The sequence below is a fragment of the Dicentrarchus labrax genome, unplaced genomic scaffold, assembly GCF_905237075.1.
Source record: "Dicentrarchus labrax unplaced genomic scaffold, dlabrax2021, whole genome shotgun sequence".
Taxonomy (NCBI): domain Eukaryota; kingdom Metazoa; phylum Chordata; class Actinopteri; family Moronidae; genus Dicentrarchus; species Dicentrarchus labrax.
Window position 1 is genome coordinate 16,085,610 of NW_026136724.1, and position 19,898 is coordinate 16,105,507.

General features: G+C 38.1%; 4 protein-coding genes across 5 annotated transcripts; 1 reads left to right on the plus strand and 3 right to left on the minus strand.

The window, feature by feature from the left end:
* Positions 1 to 709: 709 nt before the first annotated feature.
* On the minus strand, positions 710 to 7,225 carry usp18 (ubiquitin specific peptidase 18). Its single transcript, XM_051392266.1, has 11 exons — positions 6,728 to 7,225; positions 6,561 to 6,640; positions 5,096 to 5,192; positions 4,219 to 4,361; positions 4,059 to 4,138; positions 3,848 to 3,982; positions 3,571 to 3,666; positions 3,334 to 3,495; positions 3,128 to 3,259; positions 2,770 to 2,813; positions 710 to 1,468 (listed from the first exon to the last, which is right to left on the minus strand). Exons 2-11 carry the CDS (start codon positions 6,616 to 6,618, stop codon positions 1,396 to 1,398), a joined length of 1,020 nt encoding a protein of 339 aa, XP_051248226.1. The 5' UTR covers positions 6,619 to 6,640; positions 6,728 to 7,225; the 3' UTR covers positions 710 to 1,395.
* Positions 7,226 to 7,700: 475 nt separating this feature from the next.
* Positions 7,701 to 10,071, minus strand: pex26 (peroxisomal biogenesis factor 26). Its single transcript, XM_051392274.1, has 5 exons — positions 9,793 to 10,071; positions 9,563 to 9,703; positions 8,739 to 9,058; positions 8,499 to 8,639; positions 7,701 to 8,397 (listed from the first exon to the last, which is right to left on the minus strand). Exons 1-5 carry the CDS (start codon positions 9,972 to 9,974, stop codon positions 8,285 to 8,287), a joined length of 897 nt encoding a protein of 298 aa, XP_051248234.1. The 5' UTR covers positions 9,975 to 10,071; the 3' UTR covers positions 7,701 to 8,284.
* Positions 10,072 to 10,127: 56 nt separating this feature from the next.
* llph (LLP homolog, long-term synaptic facilitation factor) lies at positions 10,128 to 12,168 on the plus strand. Its single transcript, XM_051392284.1, has 3 exons — positions 10,128 to 10,233; positions 10,891 to 11,119; positions 11,211 to 12,168. The coding sequence occupies exons 2-3, from the start codon at positions 10,903 to 10,905 to the stop codon at positions 11,372 to 11,374; spliced, it is 381 nt and encodes a 126-aa protein (XP_051248244.1). The 5' UTR covers positions 10,128 to 10,233; positions 10,891 to 10,902; the 3' UTR covers positions 11,375 to 12,168.
* Positions 12,166 to 19,129, minus strand: hcls1 (hematopoietic cell-specific Lyn substrate 1). 2 transcript variants are annotated; one of them, XM_051392254.1, is made up of 16 exons: positions 19,013 to 19,128; positions 18,175 to 18,258; positions 17,993 to 18,066; positions 16,325 to 16,448; positions 16,106 to 16,216; positions 15,619 to 15,673; positions 15,398 to 15,508; positions 15,201 to 15,311; positions 15,004 to 15,114; positions 14,867 to 14,922; positions 14,002 to 14,071; positions 13,741 to 13,889; positions 13,446 to 13,646; positions 12,820 to 12,976; positions 12,678 to 12,746; positions 12,166 to 12,587 (listed from the first exon to the last, which is right to left on the minus strand). In XM_051392254.1, the coding sequence occupies exons 2-16, from the start codon at positions 18,256 to 18,258 to the stop codon at positions 12,451 to 12,453; spliced, it is 1,620 nt and encodes a 539-aa protein (XP_051248214.1). In that variant the 5' UTR covers positions 19,013 to 19,128; the 3' UTR covers positions 12,166 to 12,450. The 2 variants fall into 2 exon arrangements, with proteins under 2 accessions (XP_051248214.1, XP_051248213.1); XM_051392253.1 differs by having other exon boundaries at positions 14,867 to 15,114; positions 19,013 to 19,129.
* Positions 19,130 to 19,898: the final 769 nt, after the last annotated feature.

Consider the following 19,898-nt stretch of genomic DNA (forward strand, 5'->3'; position numbering starts at 1 on the left):
TTTCTTTGCCAAGTGGGGGCAGCATACACAACAATGACGTATCAACTTTTAACTTTTAACTCAGGGGGAACTTGCTGGCCAGTAGACACAGAGTGACATAAGCATTGATTTTGAGTCATGTTTCTGGCTACTTGATGAATTTAACTTTAACTTTCAGAGTTGTTTTGGTCTCTACCAGCTCCTAAAGAGAAGTATCTGGCTCTTTAGCTGCTAAATGCGTCACTTTGTTTGTTCGGTTGATATTATTATTGATTATAGCTGCTTTAATTGAATATTCTGAGCTCTTCCACCACTGGTTTTATGTAACAAATACTGCATGCAAATACCCACTCATGTTTAAATACCAATTTTCTCTCAGTATATGTCACAAGTCTTTATTATTATGACTGTCTCCAATGTCAGCGTTTTACTTGTGCAAGTCAGATGAGTGGATGAGGTCTCTTGTCACATATTTAAATCCGAAACACCTAACCATATGTGCTTGAACGTGGGAGGAAGATACCCCAAAACAGAAAGCTTGCATCTACATGGCAGCGAGATGACTAAGCATGAGGCGTGCTGCCTGTGGCACTGTGCAGACATGTTCCATTCTGTCAGAGTTTTGCAGCACATAGGCACCATTTCACACGGTCCCCCGACTCTTGGCAAAGCAAGTGGGAACTGTAGAGGCTCTGCTGACAGCCTATACTGAGCATTTAAGCACTGTGACTGGAACTGCAACCTCTTTAATTTTTTTTTCATTGTAATTTCCTCAATGCATTTTCAAAACAAATACATATAGAACAGGCACTTTTCACTAGTGCGTACATTTTTTAGCTCAGATGTTGCATTAATGAAAGCGAGAAAAACATCAAGTGTGTCAAAGGCCTTGCAGGACCAAGTGGTAAGAAAATACAATACTTAAAATCAGAGTGGGATGACTGTTGTTGTTTTTGGCAGCACAAATGAGAAAAAAAGTAACTTAATTGTTCTTCATGACTGACTTATGTATTATACAGCAGTGTCAGGAAAATGAACACTGAGTCCTATGGCAGGTCCCCCCACCCCCAAACAGTGAATATCTAAGCTAAGCATTCTCTTGAAACCAACCACCCCCCCTCAAGTATTGCTGAGTGTGTTCACAGTGTGTGTGGTCTTGGAGTGGAAAACCCTTCACTGTTTTGAGTCTTTAACGCCATCTACTGGAGAAATTACTGTGCTGATCAAAAATAAACAATCTAGAAAAGTGATCAGAAAAATCTATAAATATAGAACCATTCACACCATCCGTGTCCTATGAAATCAAATTAAATAAATTAATTTAAGCAAATATGAAGTTATATTCCTATTGTTATATTCCCATCTTCACCCTATATTGCACTGTGACTGCAGGTTACGTCTTCTGCATCCATTCACTTAGCCGGAAAGTTCAGGTTGTTGTCCTTCCTGTTTCGAACCTCTTCTGTACATCAGCATGTATGCTGTGTCTCTGTAAAAATAAAACACATAATAAAACATGTTTAGACAGAAACACACAAAACAAAGTTATACTTCTCAGGCTTAGTGCAGGAAAGGGATAAAAGGAACACATAAAGAACATTTTTGTACAATAAACAGGAATAAAAAGTGAGAATATAACTACTGGGTGTTGGAGGATAAGACAACATGAAAGACAAGATGGATTTCCTTTGTTTAAGAGTTCAAAAGTTTGAAAGCCTTCATGACAAAAACACCTTTAGTCTCTAATCTTCACTGACAACAGAAAACAGACAACAAGGCTTTGTCTAAAGATCTAAAGCTGTTTCCGCAAGTAGGAAGATAAAAGCTGCACAATGTCAGCGGGAGTCAAGCATTTAAGGCTTTAAATGTTATTAATAAAAATCTTAAATATAACTCTAAAAGCAACTGGAGACCGGTTTAAGGAGGCTAAAATGGGAGTCACATGTTATTTTGTTACTTTTTTCCTGAAGGCATTCTTGCTGTATTCCAAATTTTTTGAAGATGAGAGACGATTTAATAGATGAGGTTGAACACAGAGAATTTAAGTTGTTAATGTGAGAAGAAATAAAAGTCTGAAAAGCTCTCCATATGAGGTCAGAAATGAGGGGTGTCAATTAGTCTGCCAGCAAGTAATATAGATCTTCTCATCTAATTCTTGGCAATGAAGCCAGTAATTCTATTTCCCAGAATGTAAAATTATTCAAGGAGTGAAATATAATTTCTGGCAGCTGTTTAAATGTGGCCTGATATCTCATTCTACAACTATCGAGCTTCAACCTCATCATTAACCTAAAGTTTAAAAGAAGAAATTGTGAGAATTATATTTTTTGAAAGATGATCAGCGTATATCTTTATGACAAGCTAACTGGCTGCTGATAGTAGCTTAATGTTTACAGTGGCATCAATCTTCTTCACTTCTCTCTCCAAGAGAGAAAAAAAGCACAAAATGTTGAACTATTCCTTCAAGAAGACTCCATAACCCTCATATATTGTTATCAAAAGAGCTTATACAAGACAGAACAGTATATGTCACAAGTCTTTATTATTATGACTGTCTCCAATGTCAGCGTTTTACTTGTGCAAGTCAGATGAGTGGATGAGGTCTCTTGTCACATATTTAAATCCGAAACACCTAACCATATGTGCCACAGCCCCGGTCTTTGGCTTGAATGTGGGAGGAAGATACCCCAAAACAGAAAGCTTGCATCTACATGGCAGCGAGATGACTAAGCATGAGGCGTGCTGCCTGTGGCACTGTGCAGACATAAAAATGTATGTTCAGCATTTCACCTGCGATATCCTCCATATGTTGACTGCACTTCCTTCCAGGAGGCCTGTTGGTTGCGATACAAATCAGAGACAGATTGAATCACAAATTTGTATAAATCTGAAGTATAGTTATACAAGAATCCCTCTTGAACAAGGGGACCGTAAAAGCAATATTTCCCTTCCCTTCGTGGTTTTAGGAAACAAACTTAAAACGGGAATTTCAGATACAAAACTTCACAACTTAAGACTTTTAGGTTAATTTAGTTTTAGTTTACAGCATTTATAAAGGCTCTGAAACAGGGATCATATTATAAGAAAGATTTTAAAAGATTTTTGCAATGATTCTTCCACAAATACCAGAAATAAACATTAGAAGTACCTGTTTTACGTGGCTGTCATTCGCATAGTACCAGCGCTGGTTCACCCTGTGATGAACGTAGGCAGTATAGTGTCCAAACATTGCGTAACCAGAGTGCACTACCACCGCATGCAAAGTGTACTTGCAGTCATTCTGGAAGAACAAATGAACTTGTGAATGATGACAGACGACTTAATGTCCGTATAATTTATAGGAAATACACGTACCTGGGCAAAGTCTGTGGAGAACGCCTCTTTAGCAATCTCAGAGAAATCAAAGATTTCTGGAAAAGTCACACGGCAATCAAGTTTTCGGGTATAACCGTTGCTATTTCGAAACCTCTTCAGGTGCACGCACAAGATGGGAGGCAGAGAGAGAAGTTTGACACCCTGAAAAAGAAAAAAAGATGTTTAACTATGTTGGTTCATACTTTCTGAGAAGCAGAAAATTAAATCCACCCTCACCTGTTTGGATGGAGTCTTTTTTCCACATTGTTCACAAAAGCAACAGTTGATGCCCGTTAGCTCCTGGTGCTCAAAGAAAGAGGTCATGCAGCCTCCCTGAAAGGTTCATGTTAGAAATACTTGTGAGTTTAAATTCAGAAATGTTTCCAGCTCTGTCAATACATAAAGTTATATAATGTTTAAGTCCACACTTTCAGCAACAAAGACAATGAGTGCATTTCCCAAAATGTCCCTTAGAATTAATGCATATCTATACAAAATATAAAAGAAACAATACCAGAGAGTTGTGATCTTCTTTGATATGCAGGGGCAGGCTGAGCAGGTAGCTGGCCCGAGTCTGCATTGAGTTACAGACTAAACACTGCAACTGCGTCTCCAAGGAAATCTTGTATAGATTCTGGATTTCAACAGCCTTGAAGAGGAAAAGGGAAATATTAATAAAGCACTTACAGTTGAAAAATAAAGAATATTAATGACTAAAGACCAACCAGAGATCTGTTATCCATCTGTTGATGCGTTAAGTTCAGGATGGTGAGGAACACCTCATCGGCATCATGCTGCGTATTAACTGCAACACAACATTCTCATTGTCAGATAAACCACATCAATATGAGACATTTATTGTGTGTAAGTTTTTTCTCTCCTCACGTCGAAGGCTGTTTCTGTCCAGACAGCGGAGGAAGTCGTGATGGGGAGCAGGCTGAGCGAGGTCTTTCCTCATGTCCGCGAGAACTTTCTTAAGCTGCAACGGGACGTTACGATCATCTGTCCTCACGCCAGTTTCATCCCACCTTGTGCAATTCATAAACTCTCATTAAGGTTCATTTGTAGCAACTTTCTCAACTTGTTGTTGCTTCTCAAAAGCATTTAATTTTGTTACTACCGATAGTTGATTAAATTAGTTGTCAACTATTAAATCAACTGCAAACTATTTTGATATTTAATTAACTTTTAACTTTGAGATATTTTTAAAGACAAATGTCAAAACTCTCTGAGTTTAGCTTCTCAAATGTGAATATTTTCAGTTTTCTTTACTCCTCTATGGCAATAAACTCAATATCTTTGCGTTGTGGACAAAACAAGGCATTTGTGGATGTCCCCTTGGGCTTTAGAAACTTTTTATTTTACATTTTATGGACAAAACAACTAATAGATTAATCTACAAAATAATTAACAGATCAGATTAAAAATAATTGTTAGTTGCAGCTTTAAACTTCATGCGTGTTGTTCAACGTAAATTCTGTCTTTAAATTATACAGATAAATGTTATATTGTGGATTCAACTGGGAAACTATTTCCAGTTAATGTTATCCTTTTGATTTAGTTTAACATACCATGTTTTCTCATCCCTATTTTTGTATCTTTGTCTTCTCAGTGTTAGTTCATTGCTCATACTTGTAGCTCAATTTATGATTCAAATCTCAGTTAATAGACTTGTGCCTGACTTGCCCGGACAGTCACAGACACGCCGTGATGAAGATATTATAGTATTATAAGTCAGGATCATGCAGCTTAATTTTCTTACTTGTCCAATAGGTCTCCTAGTTCCCAGGTAGCAGAGAAGGTCTGCAGTAAAGTGTTCACACAGCAGCACAGACAGTAGTTGGGGAGGCCTCTCATTCCTGTAACAGACCATCAGAAACGTTACAACAACCCCGTTCATGATACCTTGAACCGAGCATGTTAACCACGGCCGGGGGCTACCATCAGTAGCCTACCGAGGGGCCCGGAGAGCCAGTGGGTATTTACATGTGTAAAAATAAAAATGTAACTGTAAAGTCTTGATGCTAACTGGTGTGGGTACAAGCGTGAAAACAGCCGCGCAGAACACCCACCTCACTTGTATATCTTTTATTTAAATAAACAAATCAATCATTTTATAGAAGACAGAGCAAGAAAGACATGTTTAGTTTATTGGTTTAAGGCCCTACATACAACACATGAATAGCAGGTTTATTTTACACAGATCCAAGGTCAGTATTTTGTTTTTTATGTCACTGCTGCAGACATGAGGGATTTATTGGTTGTGAAGAGGAAAATAATGATGTCAAATGCAATAATAGTAAGAAACTCACTGATGAATGGGACCAAAAACCACAAATATGCGTGACAAGCTGGACTGATGCAGGTTAAAGCCCATGGAGGTATTAATTCAGCCATATTGTTATAACAGCTGACGAACAACCAGAGCTGTGTGGGTCCAACTACATCTACAGTGTAAGAATCAAAGAGACCCTCATGGATTCCCAAACTTTGGAGAATAAATAAGTTATTGCACTTATTTTTTATTCCTTGAACATTTGTGAAATAATGTCTAAAGTTGAATATTTATTGAACTTTCCCTCCCTCTGGTAACCATCCTGTACAGGCTGCAGTTAAATATGTATGATGTGACGCAATACAAAACATTAAACCTGCAACACAGAAAACTACAGCTTTAGGTTTTGTGTGCTGCTCAGTTCAGTGTTTGAATTTACATTTTATTGCATTATACTTGTGTTTCTAATATTTTTTCCCACTATATTTACATAATATACAGGAGCAAATCTATTAGAAACACCAATACAGTTGCAAAGTGAAAGTATAATGTACCTTGGTATTGTATTATAGTGTACAGGGAGTTATATTTCACTGGTAACATATGTCTTAATTAGAGGTGGAAAATGGAGCAATACCACATCAAAATGTACTTAAAATAACCCATTATGCAGAATAATAGATACCATACTATATAATGACAATATATCATAATTTATAATATATCCATATATATTTTGTATTAATAATCAGATTTTGCAATGTAACTAAAGTTAAATAAATGTAGTGGAGTAAAAAGTAGATTATTTTCGTCTGAAATGTAGTGGAGTCAAATACTTTATGTTTAAAGTAACATAAAAATGGAAAATACTCGAGTAAAATACATAAAGATTCTACCACTGCTCACATTTAACAACATAAATCATCTGACAGGTTGAATGTGGTTTACTTACTGAAACTGGGGTCCCACAGACGAAGTGTTGACAAGCACCGACAGAATACTTCAGACATCACTTCACTTCACAACCTGTCACTGATGAAAACATTAAACAGTTAAAATGAGTCAAACGTTTCGTGTACTTTACAGAAAGAGTGCGTTGGAGTGAGACTCTGTCCTCACCTCAGAGTAACCATCAACAGTCTCATCGACAGCTGATCACTTTCGTTTTTGGTGTTTTGGTTCCAAGCGTCGATTTACCGGAATCGAAACTTAACAGTTGCCATGCGCAGAAACTAATCCGACAACTTTAACGTAAAACTTACGTAAAATAACATTTAATTCGGCTTCATTAACCTCATGTGACATTTAGTCAGTTTCCTTTATCTCACATGTTCTCCCCAATAATACTTCTACTCCACATTTCAGAGACAAATATGGTCCTTTTTACTCCACAGCTTCAGTTACTAGTTACTTTTCAGATTACTTCCTGCTCAGTGAAATATTTAGTCATTATTATTTTATTTTTGACTGAACTGGGTTGAGAAAATTATTTATTATTTAGTATTATTTATTTATTCAACTAAAGAAACGATCAAAAAACACAAGTTGGACCAAAAGGGCGGTTTCTCTGAGCTCATGAATAGTTAAGTTAGTTATGTGGTTCTCACAAGCTGATGCTGCAATCATGATGATATTACAGTGATAATATATATATATATATATATATATATATATATATATATATATGTATATATAAATAATATGATGTATTTCTGTAGATTCAACAACTCAACAGTATATAAAGTTCAACCTTAAACACCTACAGCAATAAAATGCAACATACACATTATTAATCCAATAGTTGCACAGTAAGTAATTTTACTTTTGAGGCTTTAACTAAATAATACTTATATACATAAGTACTTCTTCCACCACTGGTTGTGTCTAAAAGCTATTTGTAATTGTTTTATTAACTTCATCATCTCAACTGTAAAATAATACTGTTAAAATAATGAATATGTGATGTATACCACCATTGTTATGGTTTAATTCAGCCATTTATCACTAAAGTGACTGATATAATTTCTATTTTTGTTGTGGTACTTGTATAGTATCTTGAAATTTATGGATGAATGATTGAAAAACACAAATATACACATGTAGATGTATTATTACATCACAAAGTGACCTGTTTTACAATCCTTCCGGTGTAAGACAGCTAAATGAAAAGCTTATTAATCATAGAGTCGTGGTAAAAAGGTTATCAGCATTCAACTCATTAAGTTCATCTGTTTTGTTGATCCTTAATTATCCATTTGATATCTTATTTCTTTCTATTTCATTATTATTTTGTGTTATAAATTGTGTAAATATGTTGTAGGTTATATGTGCAGCTGCTTGTAAAAAAGGTTCTTAATCTCAGTGAGACTCTGGTTAAATAAAGCTATTATTACGATGGAGAGGGAGCTGCTTTAGGAAGAAGAATCTGGACTTGTAATCTGAAGTATGTGTTAGTGATGACCTGAGGTGAATTTATGTAAAAAGCTTAGAGAAGTGCAGCGTAAAAGACCGAAAACCAGGCGATAGAATCACTCTGTGGAGCATCTTGATGGCATCAAAAAGTCTGTGGTTTCTAACTCAGAAAATGGAAAATACCGCAGGAAAAGTCTTTGTTTGGAGTAACAGAAGTTGTTAAAACTTGAAAAAGTGACAAAACACATTGTGATTTTCAGTCTTTTACAGCCCTTTGCTGTGAGTGAGAGCCTGATGGTACGGTGCAAACATGGCACTCCACATCTGTTTGAGCAGTTGAAGAAGTTTGGAAATCCACATGAATGAAGACGGATGAGCTGCCAGGAAAAAACAGAAAGATTTATATTTCAAATCAAACATTTCATACTGCAGCAAGCCTCGTGATGAAACTGAGCAACAAAGAACATTTAAACCCAACCTGGATCCAATCGAAGAAAAAGCATGTAGAGAAGAACAGCAGCCATGAAGACTTTCCTGAGAGAGAATGAGCCAGAGCCGATCAGCAAGAGCTTTCTGTAGAAGAACCTGAGCGTGGCTTCAAGTTTACGGACCACAGCTCCTGTGGAAGACAAACACAATCAGAAAGACTCTCTGCCTTCATTATTTGTATATGACTGAGTATAATGCATGTTGTGAAGGCCGAACTGAAATGTGAGACCTTGAGTTGAGATAGTATGCGCGGTGGTCTCTGAGTTTGGACTTGGATTTAGAGGCGGTTCTTGTTTCTGTTGCTCTTTTTCTTCTACAACATCCAGTGCGGCCTGCCTCTGGTCCTCTGTGAACGCGCTGCCCCCGACCTCCCCGACAATCAGCTCCAGAGCCTCGTCTCTGTGTCCGAGAGGCACGAGGACATGCAGCAGGTACAGCTCTGCCACCGTCCTGAACCCCGTTACTCTGCTGTTGGACGGGCAGTGTAACCAAACTCTGGCTGCCTCCTGCATCACTGCTGGCTCTCCCACTTTGGAGTAAAGAAGTATGCTGCCAAAACATGGAGAAAATCATTTTCAAAATGCATTTCAGAGCTGAAAAGATTAGTTTATAAAGTGATTAGTCAATTGGTTAATGGTTTTAGTGCCAAATATTCTCTGATTTCAGCTTCTTAAATGTGAAGATTTGTTGCTTTTCTTACATGATTATACTCATAATAGCATTAAATCTCTTTGAGTGTTGACTGTTTTTTAATATGAAGACGACACCTTGTTCTCTTGGAAATGTTTGTAGGAAAAAAACGATTAACTGAGAAAATAATCTGCAGATTATCTGATTATGAAAATAAGTGTTAGTTGCAGCCCTAATGTATTCATTCATTTGTCTAACTCAGGGAAAACAAGTCAAAACATCAGCCTTATGTCTCTGATGTTGGCCTGGTTATTCAGTGATGTGCAAGTTCCTCAGATTCATCACAATTAGACCGGCGAATCATGATTGTTTTCAGAATTGATTACTTATTAAATATATGAAACATCAGACCGCTCTACTCACCACATCTGCATTATTTTAGCAGGTATTTTCTCCTGGTGCTCGTACTGCTGAAGGACCCAGGAGAGGACACCACGCCACTGATTCAGCTCGGCCAGTGCTTGAATCCCTAAGATGCAGAAACCAGCCTTAATCTCTCCACATCTGAGGAGGGGGAAAGAAAAACGGTGACATTACACAATTCACGCTGCAGGGAGCCTTCAAGTGACACCAGGTGCATTGAGTCTCTCAACCTGCTGTCCTCTTGCTCCACGTTGGCGAGACTCTCCAGGCCTCTGTCGCATGTGTCTAAGGCTGCCTGGAAATCTCTGTGGACCATCATTTGCTCTGCAGCGGTGTCCAACATGCTGGACATCTGAGTTAAAGAAGAAGTGAGCGGAGGGCTGCAGACAGAGCTGGTTGAACAGCAGCTCATGTCTAACGTATGCGTCAAACTTACACCAGATGAACCTGTTTGGAGGTGAGATCTGTGCACCACCCTCTTGTTTTACTATCCAAAGAGTCCGTTTAGCTTCCTGTTTTGACGTCGCCAGCCAATCAAACGCTGCCGTCTTCAGCTTGACCCCAGCAGCCAATCACGTTGCTGTTTCTTCGAGCAAAAACACGTGTGCACGGAGCGGAGTGTCCCCGTCTGTCTGCGGAGACAATTTCAAGCAGCTTAAACAAAGTTTTCTGTAAGTCCCCGCTTTGTTTTTACGTGTGGAATAATGTGAACAGTCTGTATTAGTGCAAGTTTGTTGAATTAGCCGCTCTGAAGCGTTTTAATGCGACATTTTCCCCCAATATAGCAACTGGACAGCTAACAGGCTAGAAAGCTGTTTACGTATTCTGGTTTCAATTAAATTAATAGTCGTAGCTCGCTGATATCTTGTTATATAATGTTACTGTCGCGAAATAGTGAGAACGTGTAACTTTATATTCTGAGTTGTGGACAGATAAATGTTCTTCTCCCTTTTAATACAGTCATTATTGATTGATCAGTCTCCTGTGAGCTATATTTTCCCTTATTCTTCCTTTAAATTTAAACATTAGAGTGTTTTTAACTTGTCACCATGTATATATATATAAAGTTTTAATCTTCTTGCCAAATGACCACAGTTCTTATCAGCCACCGTATGTCACAGAAATGTTGAATAATGTGTGTTATTCTCGTAAATAAGACAAAGTAATGTTGTTTTCTGATCCTTCAGGACTATAATTTTAAAGATTACCATCATCAAAAACAAAGTGAGGGACGTGGAATAGAATTTAAAGAAAGCTGTCCTGAAGATGAAACATAATGTGAAGGATGAAAAGGAGAAAGCTTTGATTGGCATGTTTTTGTTTTTCAGATCGACCTTAAAATGGCAAAAAGCCTCCGGAGCAAATGGAAGAGGAAGATGAGGGCTGAGAAGAGGAAGAAGAATGCCCCCAAGGAGCTGGCCCGTCTGAAACAAGCTCTGAGTCTGGATAAGAAAGGAGAAGCTGCCATGGCTGACGTGCAGGAGATCGCCACTGTGGTGCCAGCTGACAAGATCAAGAAGCAGACAGATGTGGACATGGCGGGGGCAGAGGGTGATGGTGAGCGAGAGATAGAGCGCCACACGGTCGGTGTGAGTGTACTGTCATCTTTCTTATTCATAACTCTTTCAATCTGTCGTTTGTGTTACAGACGGGAAGATGGACTTGGACAGCAAGCGCAGCAAGACAACTCTGTTGGATGAAAATGGTCAGTACCCTGCCTGGATGAGTCAACGGCAGGCCAAGAAACTGAAAGGCAAACGGATCGCGAAGAAAAGTGGCCAGGGCAAGAAGAAGAAGGGTATCTCCTGGTGAGCCGGAGGAAAGACCGTCGCTTTTGCCTTAAAGACTTCTGACGCAGAAACACACGCCGTCGTTTCATGTATTCTTTTATACGCGATTGCTGTGGACTTTCTGCTGTTGAATTTCAGTCTGTTCAGTGGATTACAAGATTCACGGTTGTGTCACAGAGCTTGTTATTGTAATTCACTGCAGGGACATTTGTGTTCTTATGGAACAGCAGCTTCATTTCAGTGTTGGGACAAGTTTAAACACAAGTTTAAAGACAGTAAGACTTGTCTTATTACATCATAGCAGGTCAGGTGATTGTCTTATTCTCTGCTACAGTTTAAATTTTTTCATACTTGGATAAAAAAAAATGTTTATTATGTTATAATCTTTTGTCTTACACCACTTAAGACTGGGTGATATCGTTAAAATCATTATTAATGACACCAGCTATGGACAGCAATGTCTCAGGTTGGAGTCAGACATTTGTTGTATGTCATTCCTCATTGTTCTCCTCTTGTTTCATGTTGTCTTCCTACTGTCAGAATCTCTCAATTGATCAGAATAGTTGCTGTGTATACTATGATATAAAAGATGTATGCCAAATCCTAAAAAAATGGACTGTGTTGTAAATAAAACACCTCACACAAATCATTAACTGTTGATTTTTACCCACGTTTAGTTTCACATCATTCATTTTGAGAGCAAAATACGATCGTGATAAGACACAATTACAGTGAAAGATGATAAACAATAATAGCCCTAATGTTACTGTAAGATACCGATGTAATATGGACAAATAAAAGTTGGCTTACAAGCAATGTGAAGAACATTTTATTGACTCCAATCAGTTAATTGCAGATACATTATGTAACTCCTTGCCAATAATGTGAGTTTGGTGGTCATACTATCCTCAGATGCTCATTGCCACAGACCCTAAGCGATATATTACACAGTAAGAGTAAAGAAACCTGCTGATCAGAAACCATTTTGTGATGTATTCTATAAATACAGTGCTAAAATTAATTTCCTCCTGTTGAATGACCAAATAAACCTGAGTGTGCAAAAGTTAAGCTTGTGCTGAAACTCCCTGAGCGCGTCGCTCAATTCATCAGCTGAACGTAAGCAGCCGGGAAAAGACCGACGCGTCCGCGACACTGTCCCTTCCACCAGCCCTCGTCAATCATCTCTATGTTGGTGATGATGTCGTCCGGGTTGAAGGAGATCTCGTCATCAGCCTCTGTTGAAAACAGATGAAAGGATTTGTCCTCACAAATGCTGAGAGATGATTATTAAATGTCAGAAAATGAAGAATTGAAAGAGTGTTCACCTCCTTCATAGTCATAAATTGCTACCGCCTTCTGGCCACACGACAGGTCTTCGTAGTCGTTTACCTCAGCTGTAAAAGAAAACCCTGAAATGAGTATTTCATATGTGAAAGGTTTGACGTTTAACTGGTGGCAGACACAAACCTGTCCGCGCAGGAAGAGGTGGTCCAGCATTCTCGTATTCTCCGTCGTCCCCCTCTTCCTCCACATCTGCCGACCTTTCAGGCAGCGGGGGGGCATCCGCGTCGAAGTCGTCCGAGCGTGGAGGCAAAGCCGGGGGCTCGTCGTACTCTGGTTCCTCCTGGAAACATCACACAATGTCTTTGATTTCATAATCATAGATGACCAAAGAAGATCTGAAACCTAGTCCCAGTTTGTGTCTCTCATGTATTACCATTACATTTGAGTCAGGGAGCAAGGGATCTAAGTTAAGACTCTTCTAACCATCTGGAGGAAAAAATAACCCACAGAAATTTATTTTTTTGACTTTTGATACAAAGATGGTAGCTAGAAATATAATCTAACTTCTGTATGGCTGGATTAACTGTCGGAAAGTTATTTTATTTTACTCATTCTGTGTTTCACAAATGTGAAATCATGAATATGAAAGATGTACAGGGCATGTGAGTGGGTTAGTGTGCTCCTCAATATGTTTTGTTATTGCTGTTTCTATCAGTTTAATTTAAAAATACATAATATCACCAGCCTCATCCTTTAAAATGATGAATAAATTATTCTATTTAGTATTGTTGTTTAAATCAGAGTCCTACCACTGGCTCTGGCTCTGGCTCTGGCTCTGGCTCAGGTATTTCCTCTATATCTGGCATGTGCTGCTGGATGTCTGGCGGTGGCAAGTCGTACTCTGGATCCACATCTGGAACAGGTGGTGGAATTTCCTCCTCTCTGCTGCTCTGCTCCTCTCTCCTGCTCTGCTCCTCTCTGCTGCTCTGCTCCTCTCTGCTGCTCTCCTCCTACAGGAAACACGAAATCATTGCTCTGCTCTGTATTGACCGTTTGTTATTTCTGACCCCCTTTCACACGTTTACAGTGCAGCGTGTGCGTTACCTCCTGTCTGCGTTTGGCTTGCTCTCGCTCTCTGCTCTCCCTGGCTTGTCTCCTCGCCTTCTCTTCTTCCGCTTTCTTCCTGTTCTCTTCATCTGAAGCCTTGGCCATGTTTTCGAACCGTGCCTTCAGTTTTCCTGCACCTGCGCTTGCTGCATAGAACAGAGAAATGAATACAGTGCATCAGCGCTATAGAACATGGGAACGCCTCAGTATTGGTGGCCTTAAATGTTCGCCAGGAAAGATGACACGGCAGGAACTTACAGGCCTCTACTGGTTTTGTCTTCTCATAAGCAGAGGCAGGAGAGTCGATGTCTGAGAAGCCAGCTGCGCTCTAAGAGAGATCAACAGAGAGGAAGATACATTTGTTTGAAAAGGTGATAGATAATGGTTTAAACGTAGAGATTGTTGCTTGTTTATGTTATTTTTTTGTCCTTTTATTGCGCACAGTGACGGCCCTCACAGTCCACTTTCACTTGCCCAACATAGAGCAAAGAATAATGGTACAAGGATGGGCTCTGGTTGCCTGAGCAGGGACATGCACAGACCACGATGGTGCTTTATCTCAGCCATTTGTGAAAGCACGGCCAGTCCTACAATAAACTGGTCCTAAATAGAGCAAAACACTGAAACCAGATACAAGAACCTCTGAGCAGCCACATAAACCACATTCCTCGTACTTGATGTCAACAATCAATATTATTCACACACCCAATGCTTGTACAACCCAGTGCTACTTAATGTGAGACAGCTTACAGCTTACTAAAAGAGGCAAGAATAGGAATAACAATAAGAAAAATAATCAATATTAATGCCAATAACGTGTAACTTAGCTCTGTTACAGTGTACATTTTCTTTAAAGGTTTAACTTACTGTGATTCGCAACTTTAGCCGAGCTACATCGTCTACAATATTTAGGCCAAAAAGATTATATATATATATATATAATAAAATAAAATATATATATATAAAAACCCATTAAATGTTTAATGGGGATGTTACATTTTACAAAAAACTTCTCTGATTAGTTGATTAAACTCTAATAAACTTATCAGAGAAGTTTAAAAAAAACAACCATCCAGATCAATCAGCAATGAAAGTAATGAATAGTTGCAGCTCTGATACTGACCTTATCCATGCGGTCTGCCTGTACTCCATAACGACCTCCGAAACCTGCTGAATAATCTAAACAGAAATACATGTGATCAGTCTGACGTACTTTAAGTCCTCTGATACTTTCAGATAAACACGTGGGAGTGTCCTCACCTTTCTGTGACTGATGTTTCTCCGTCTCGCCCTTATAATCGTATCCCAACGCAGCTTTATCCACCTTCTCCTTCTCAACACCAAACTTCCCTCCAAATCCCTTTGAGTAATCTAAATGTGAAATGCGTAAGAGCACAGTAATCAGTTGTCAGGAGTAAAAGACGTTAAAGCTGACAAATGCTACAACTCAAACTTACCTTTCTGTGACTGGTGCTTCTCTGTTTCTCCTTTATAATCGTACCCCAAAGCAGCTTTGTCCACCTTCTCCTTCTCCACCCCGTACTTTCCTCCAAATCCCTTAGCATAGTCTGGTGGAAATGAGATGCAAATGCAAAATAAAGCAAATGTCAAGCAATTACTGTCAAAACTGACAGCTGCTACTATTTAAACTCACCTTTTTGTGACTGGTGCTTCTCTGTCTGCCCTTTATAGTCGTAGCCCAAAGCCGCCTTGTCAACTTTCTCCTTCTCCACACCGTACTTTCCTCCAAATCCCTTCGAGTAATCTAAAAAACGTTGCAAGGAAAATGATGGATGAGATCTCTTCTGGTAGGTAGCAAGGAAAATATTGCACTGTAAGTGAGAAGGCCTCATTGTAGCTGGACGGAGGACTCACCTTTCTGAGACGTATGTTGCTGCACCTCTCCTTTGTATTCGAAGCCCATGGCTGACTGCACAGACACAGAGATTGCATTTAAAGTTCATATAAGACTAAAGATCCCTCCCAAAAATGTCACGAACATTTAAAAATCCTCTGCTTTGAATAATAATGAGTCTGATATAGTTTTTCTACAAAAAAGATCTAATTACTAGTCAAAAAATCTATAAATTCTTCCTTATTTAAAAATCTCAAAGTCTTAAATCTTGCATTTTCAAGTTTCCACATATGCACAAGTTGCATATTCGACCATGATTGGCTCCCAAACTAGCTGTGTTAACTCAAAATGATGTTTTAAACATGAAGGTAAAGGTGAGCACACGTGTGAAAACAGTCTTCTAGTGTTAAACTCTACACTTCAGTAAAGGCCAAACATCCAAGTGAAGTAATAATAATAATCAAATCTGTGACACTTTGAGGATTATGGGTAGACTCGTCTTCTCACCTTGTCAACACGGTCTTTTTGAACACCAAATTTCCCACCGAACCCTTGCGCCGCATCTTTCTGGGAGGAGTGCTGCTCGACTTGTGCCACGTAGTCGTGCCCCAAGGCCGCCTGGACAATGGAGATACACTTATTAACAGATTCAGCCTACAGTGAACCATTTATATCTGCAGCCGGGTGGACTGGGAGCAGATAACAGGAGCTTAACAATTTGTCTACCTTGTCCATTCGGTCCTTCTCCACTCCAAACTTCCCTCCGTATCCGTAGGACGCTTTGGGAACGTGTTCCTTCTGCTTCACCTGCTCGTGTTCCACAGCGACTTTGCTTCTGAGCTCTGCAACACTGATGAGGTCATACAGGGTCAAACATACTCACACTGAGATAAACACCAGTACACACAATAATAATAATAATAATAATGATAATATTAGTCATTAGAAATTAGGACTATATATCAGTAATACCTAACAAACTAAAGGCAGTTTCAAAGTGTTCTCCAGACATTTAAACCATAAAAAAGAACTGGAGACAAACTTTAAATTAACTTGAATTTAAATTAAAGAATTTAGGAGGCAATTCTGATATTTAAATGAAAATAAAGACATACAACCATAATAAAAGTGATACAACAACATTAGAGGGCAGACGAAGTTGATACAAATTCCCCAAGTTTCTTATTTGCCCAATAAACAGTCTGAAATGTAACTATACTCCACAAAATGTATAATGATATTAAACACAGAAAGGCAGCAAATTGTATTATTACAGCTGGACTAGTAATATAAAAAGGAACAACATTTCTACTACTGTCATCATTTATATATTATATATTATAAGCTATATTATGGTATTCTTTTCCATGTCTAAGTAGTATAAACAATATAGTATATAGTGTTGTATTATTACTTTATAGTGTGTGTATATTTCACACACATATATTTACACATAAAACACAATATTATTTAATATATATTATTATGTATAGTGTCTTTATTTTTCATGTTTATTATTCAAACTCTCTTCTTAAATCTCTTGTTTAATTTTCATTCATTTAATTCATTCATAATTTAATATAACCTTTAACAGGGATCAATAAAGTCTCATTTTATTAACTGATTAACTGATTCAGCACTAGTTAAAGTTGTGAATATCACAGTAACAAGTCAGTAAGTAATAACAGTTATACTCTGTGCTCAAAGTTCACACTTATTCTTGGCCTGCAAAAATAGTCATATGCATCTTTATCACACACACATAAACACATTCAGAATAGAAAAATCTATAAATAAAATCACACTCTTAACGGTTAAGAGTTTATATGTTAAAACAAATAGATTTTTTAATGATTAATATAGAATCTACTTGCTTTTAGATAAGTTATGAGCCATTCATAGATTTATTTTGGTTGCAAGGTTGTGAGAAGAAGAGATTATGATTTCTGTGTGATCATAAGGAAGTTGTAAATGTTGCATCAAGTCAAGAGTTATAAAAGTTAATAAGTTGATAATAAATCGATTTTGGTACAGGTATTCTGCAGATTTTTTCACAGATGGTATCCTGCTGGAGGAGGAGGAAAAGGGGATATTGTAAAGCATTGTATTAGAAAGTTGTCCCTCAGTCTGTGAGCAACCTCTAGTCCCATTCTCACACTGGGCATTGCCTAAATTTATGGTCTCACCATGTCAGCAGCGAGAAAGCACAGTGGTTTAAATCTAGTCAAAGTGTCATCATCATATATTACCCATATTAGGAGAGACTTGCAGCCCTGACAGCTCTGCACTCTGCTCTCACTTCCTCTTCCTGTTGCTTCACAGCACCCACTCTGACCTGCATTTTCTCTACATCGTCTAAAGAAACGCTCTTTTCCAGACGCTTCTCTCTTTTACCTGATGTGCTCTTTGCGCCCCGAGCCCTCGATGGTCTTTGCCCCCCACCTCTGCTCCTGCTCTGATATGTCATTCTGAAACACATGGTCAGAAAGGGGTTGACTAAGGAGTGTTTGCACCAACACACACACATCATCCCAAGTGACACACACACACACACACACACACTCCACGAAGTACACCTCAAAGTCAGGGTCTGTCTCCCAGTCGTCCCCCTCTGCAGCCACCTTCATGCTCACATTGTGGCCCACGACTGACTTCCACATCTGGGGGAATAAAAAGCACACACACGAGCCAGACTGAAAACACAGATTAACAACTGTTATACTGTCTGTTCATTGGCTATTTGTTATGATGACTAAATAAACTCATGCACAACCACACGCTCTGACCACCATTTGCTGAAGTCCCAAAAAGGAAGTTATTTTGAACACGAAGCTTCATTTCCCCATAATGAAACACACTTCAGAACTTTCGTGTCGTAAAAAGAAACTAAAATACTTTAAGAAACAGTCTCATAAGGTCAGGTCATAACATATTATTTAGGTAAAGTAATGTAATGTAGACCCTAAAATATTCTCTAACACACTGAAAATAACATGTATTCCTTGAGGTAGGAATAAAATCTATCCTCTGTATTAATCTATTATATAACATGCAAGGTTAAACATAGTCACTATTTAAGTTGAACTATAATTTGACTATATTTTACTGTAATAAATGGTAGTTGTAGGTAAGTAACTGTAGTAGTAACAGTGCTACACACACAGGTACACCAGCTCTATATCTTACTGTATAGTTTTATCACTTTATAAGTTATATCCACGACTGTCTATAAATGTCAGAGTCATTTAATTATTAATATAGCCCCATTAGCACATATGTTGCTGACGGTTTACAGTTAGACTGCGTCTGACTGGATCTACTTCCTTAATGTTAGTTGAAAGATGAATAAAATAAAAGCAGATAAAAAGAGGTCTGTTAGTGAAGTTAGGTTGAATTAAAAAAAACAACATTTACCTTTTCAGTTGTCAATGCAATATGTGTAGGTGTTTAAAGTGGGTATTAAACACAAAGTGCTCTTAAGGGTCTTCACGCAAGTTGTGGCAGTCTGATAGGCGACGAGTGAACGCGCAGCCAGCCCACGTGAACGCGCGTTGATGTAAATAATAAAACAATTGTTGTCCCAGTGTATTATTATAATTATTATTATTTTATTAATAAACAACACTTACACGCCTCTTTTCTTGCAACAGTTTAAAAATTATACAGCAAAACTTATATTCAAAGTTTTTTTTAAAGAAATTAAAAATAAAATAAATGATGCATTCAAGTGCTTCACGGAAATCCGACCACAAGTAGTACATGGGGAGTTTTAGGATGCATAAGCTGGTACAACCACAAACAATAATGTGCTATCACTTCGTCTTGTTGTTTTACTTTCTAACTTTTAAAAAGATTTTTCTGAACACTGCAGAACAAACAGTGATTTAGCCTGTTGTAGTGTAGTTACAACACTTGGGGGCAGACTCACACAGCTTTATCCTCTCGGCTCGTACTGAAACACAGCACTCACACTCAAGGACCATAGTAACTAAAAATAATGATCTTATATATTTAAAAATAAATAAAAATGTCCCTGTTTGTTTGTTTTTGTTGATGTTTTGTACAGAAAGCATTTTAAATTTGATTTTCCTGTCAAGGTTAAAAGCTGTCAAATCATTTTGGACAAAAAAAAAAAAAAAGAAATCCATTAAACCATATTCTGATAGATTCACACACACATACGCACATTATTTACATGAAATACAATAACCTCCCTGTAGGAAAGTTCATAATTCTGTTTACCATATCCACTATGTTTAGTCTTTATTCTGAGCTACAAGCTATTACTTTTGCTTTTATT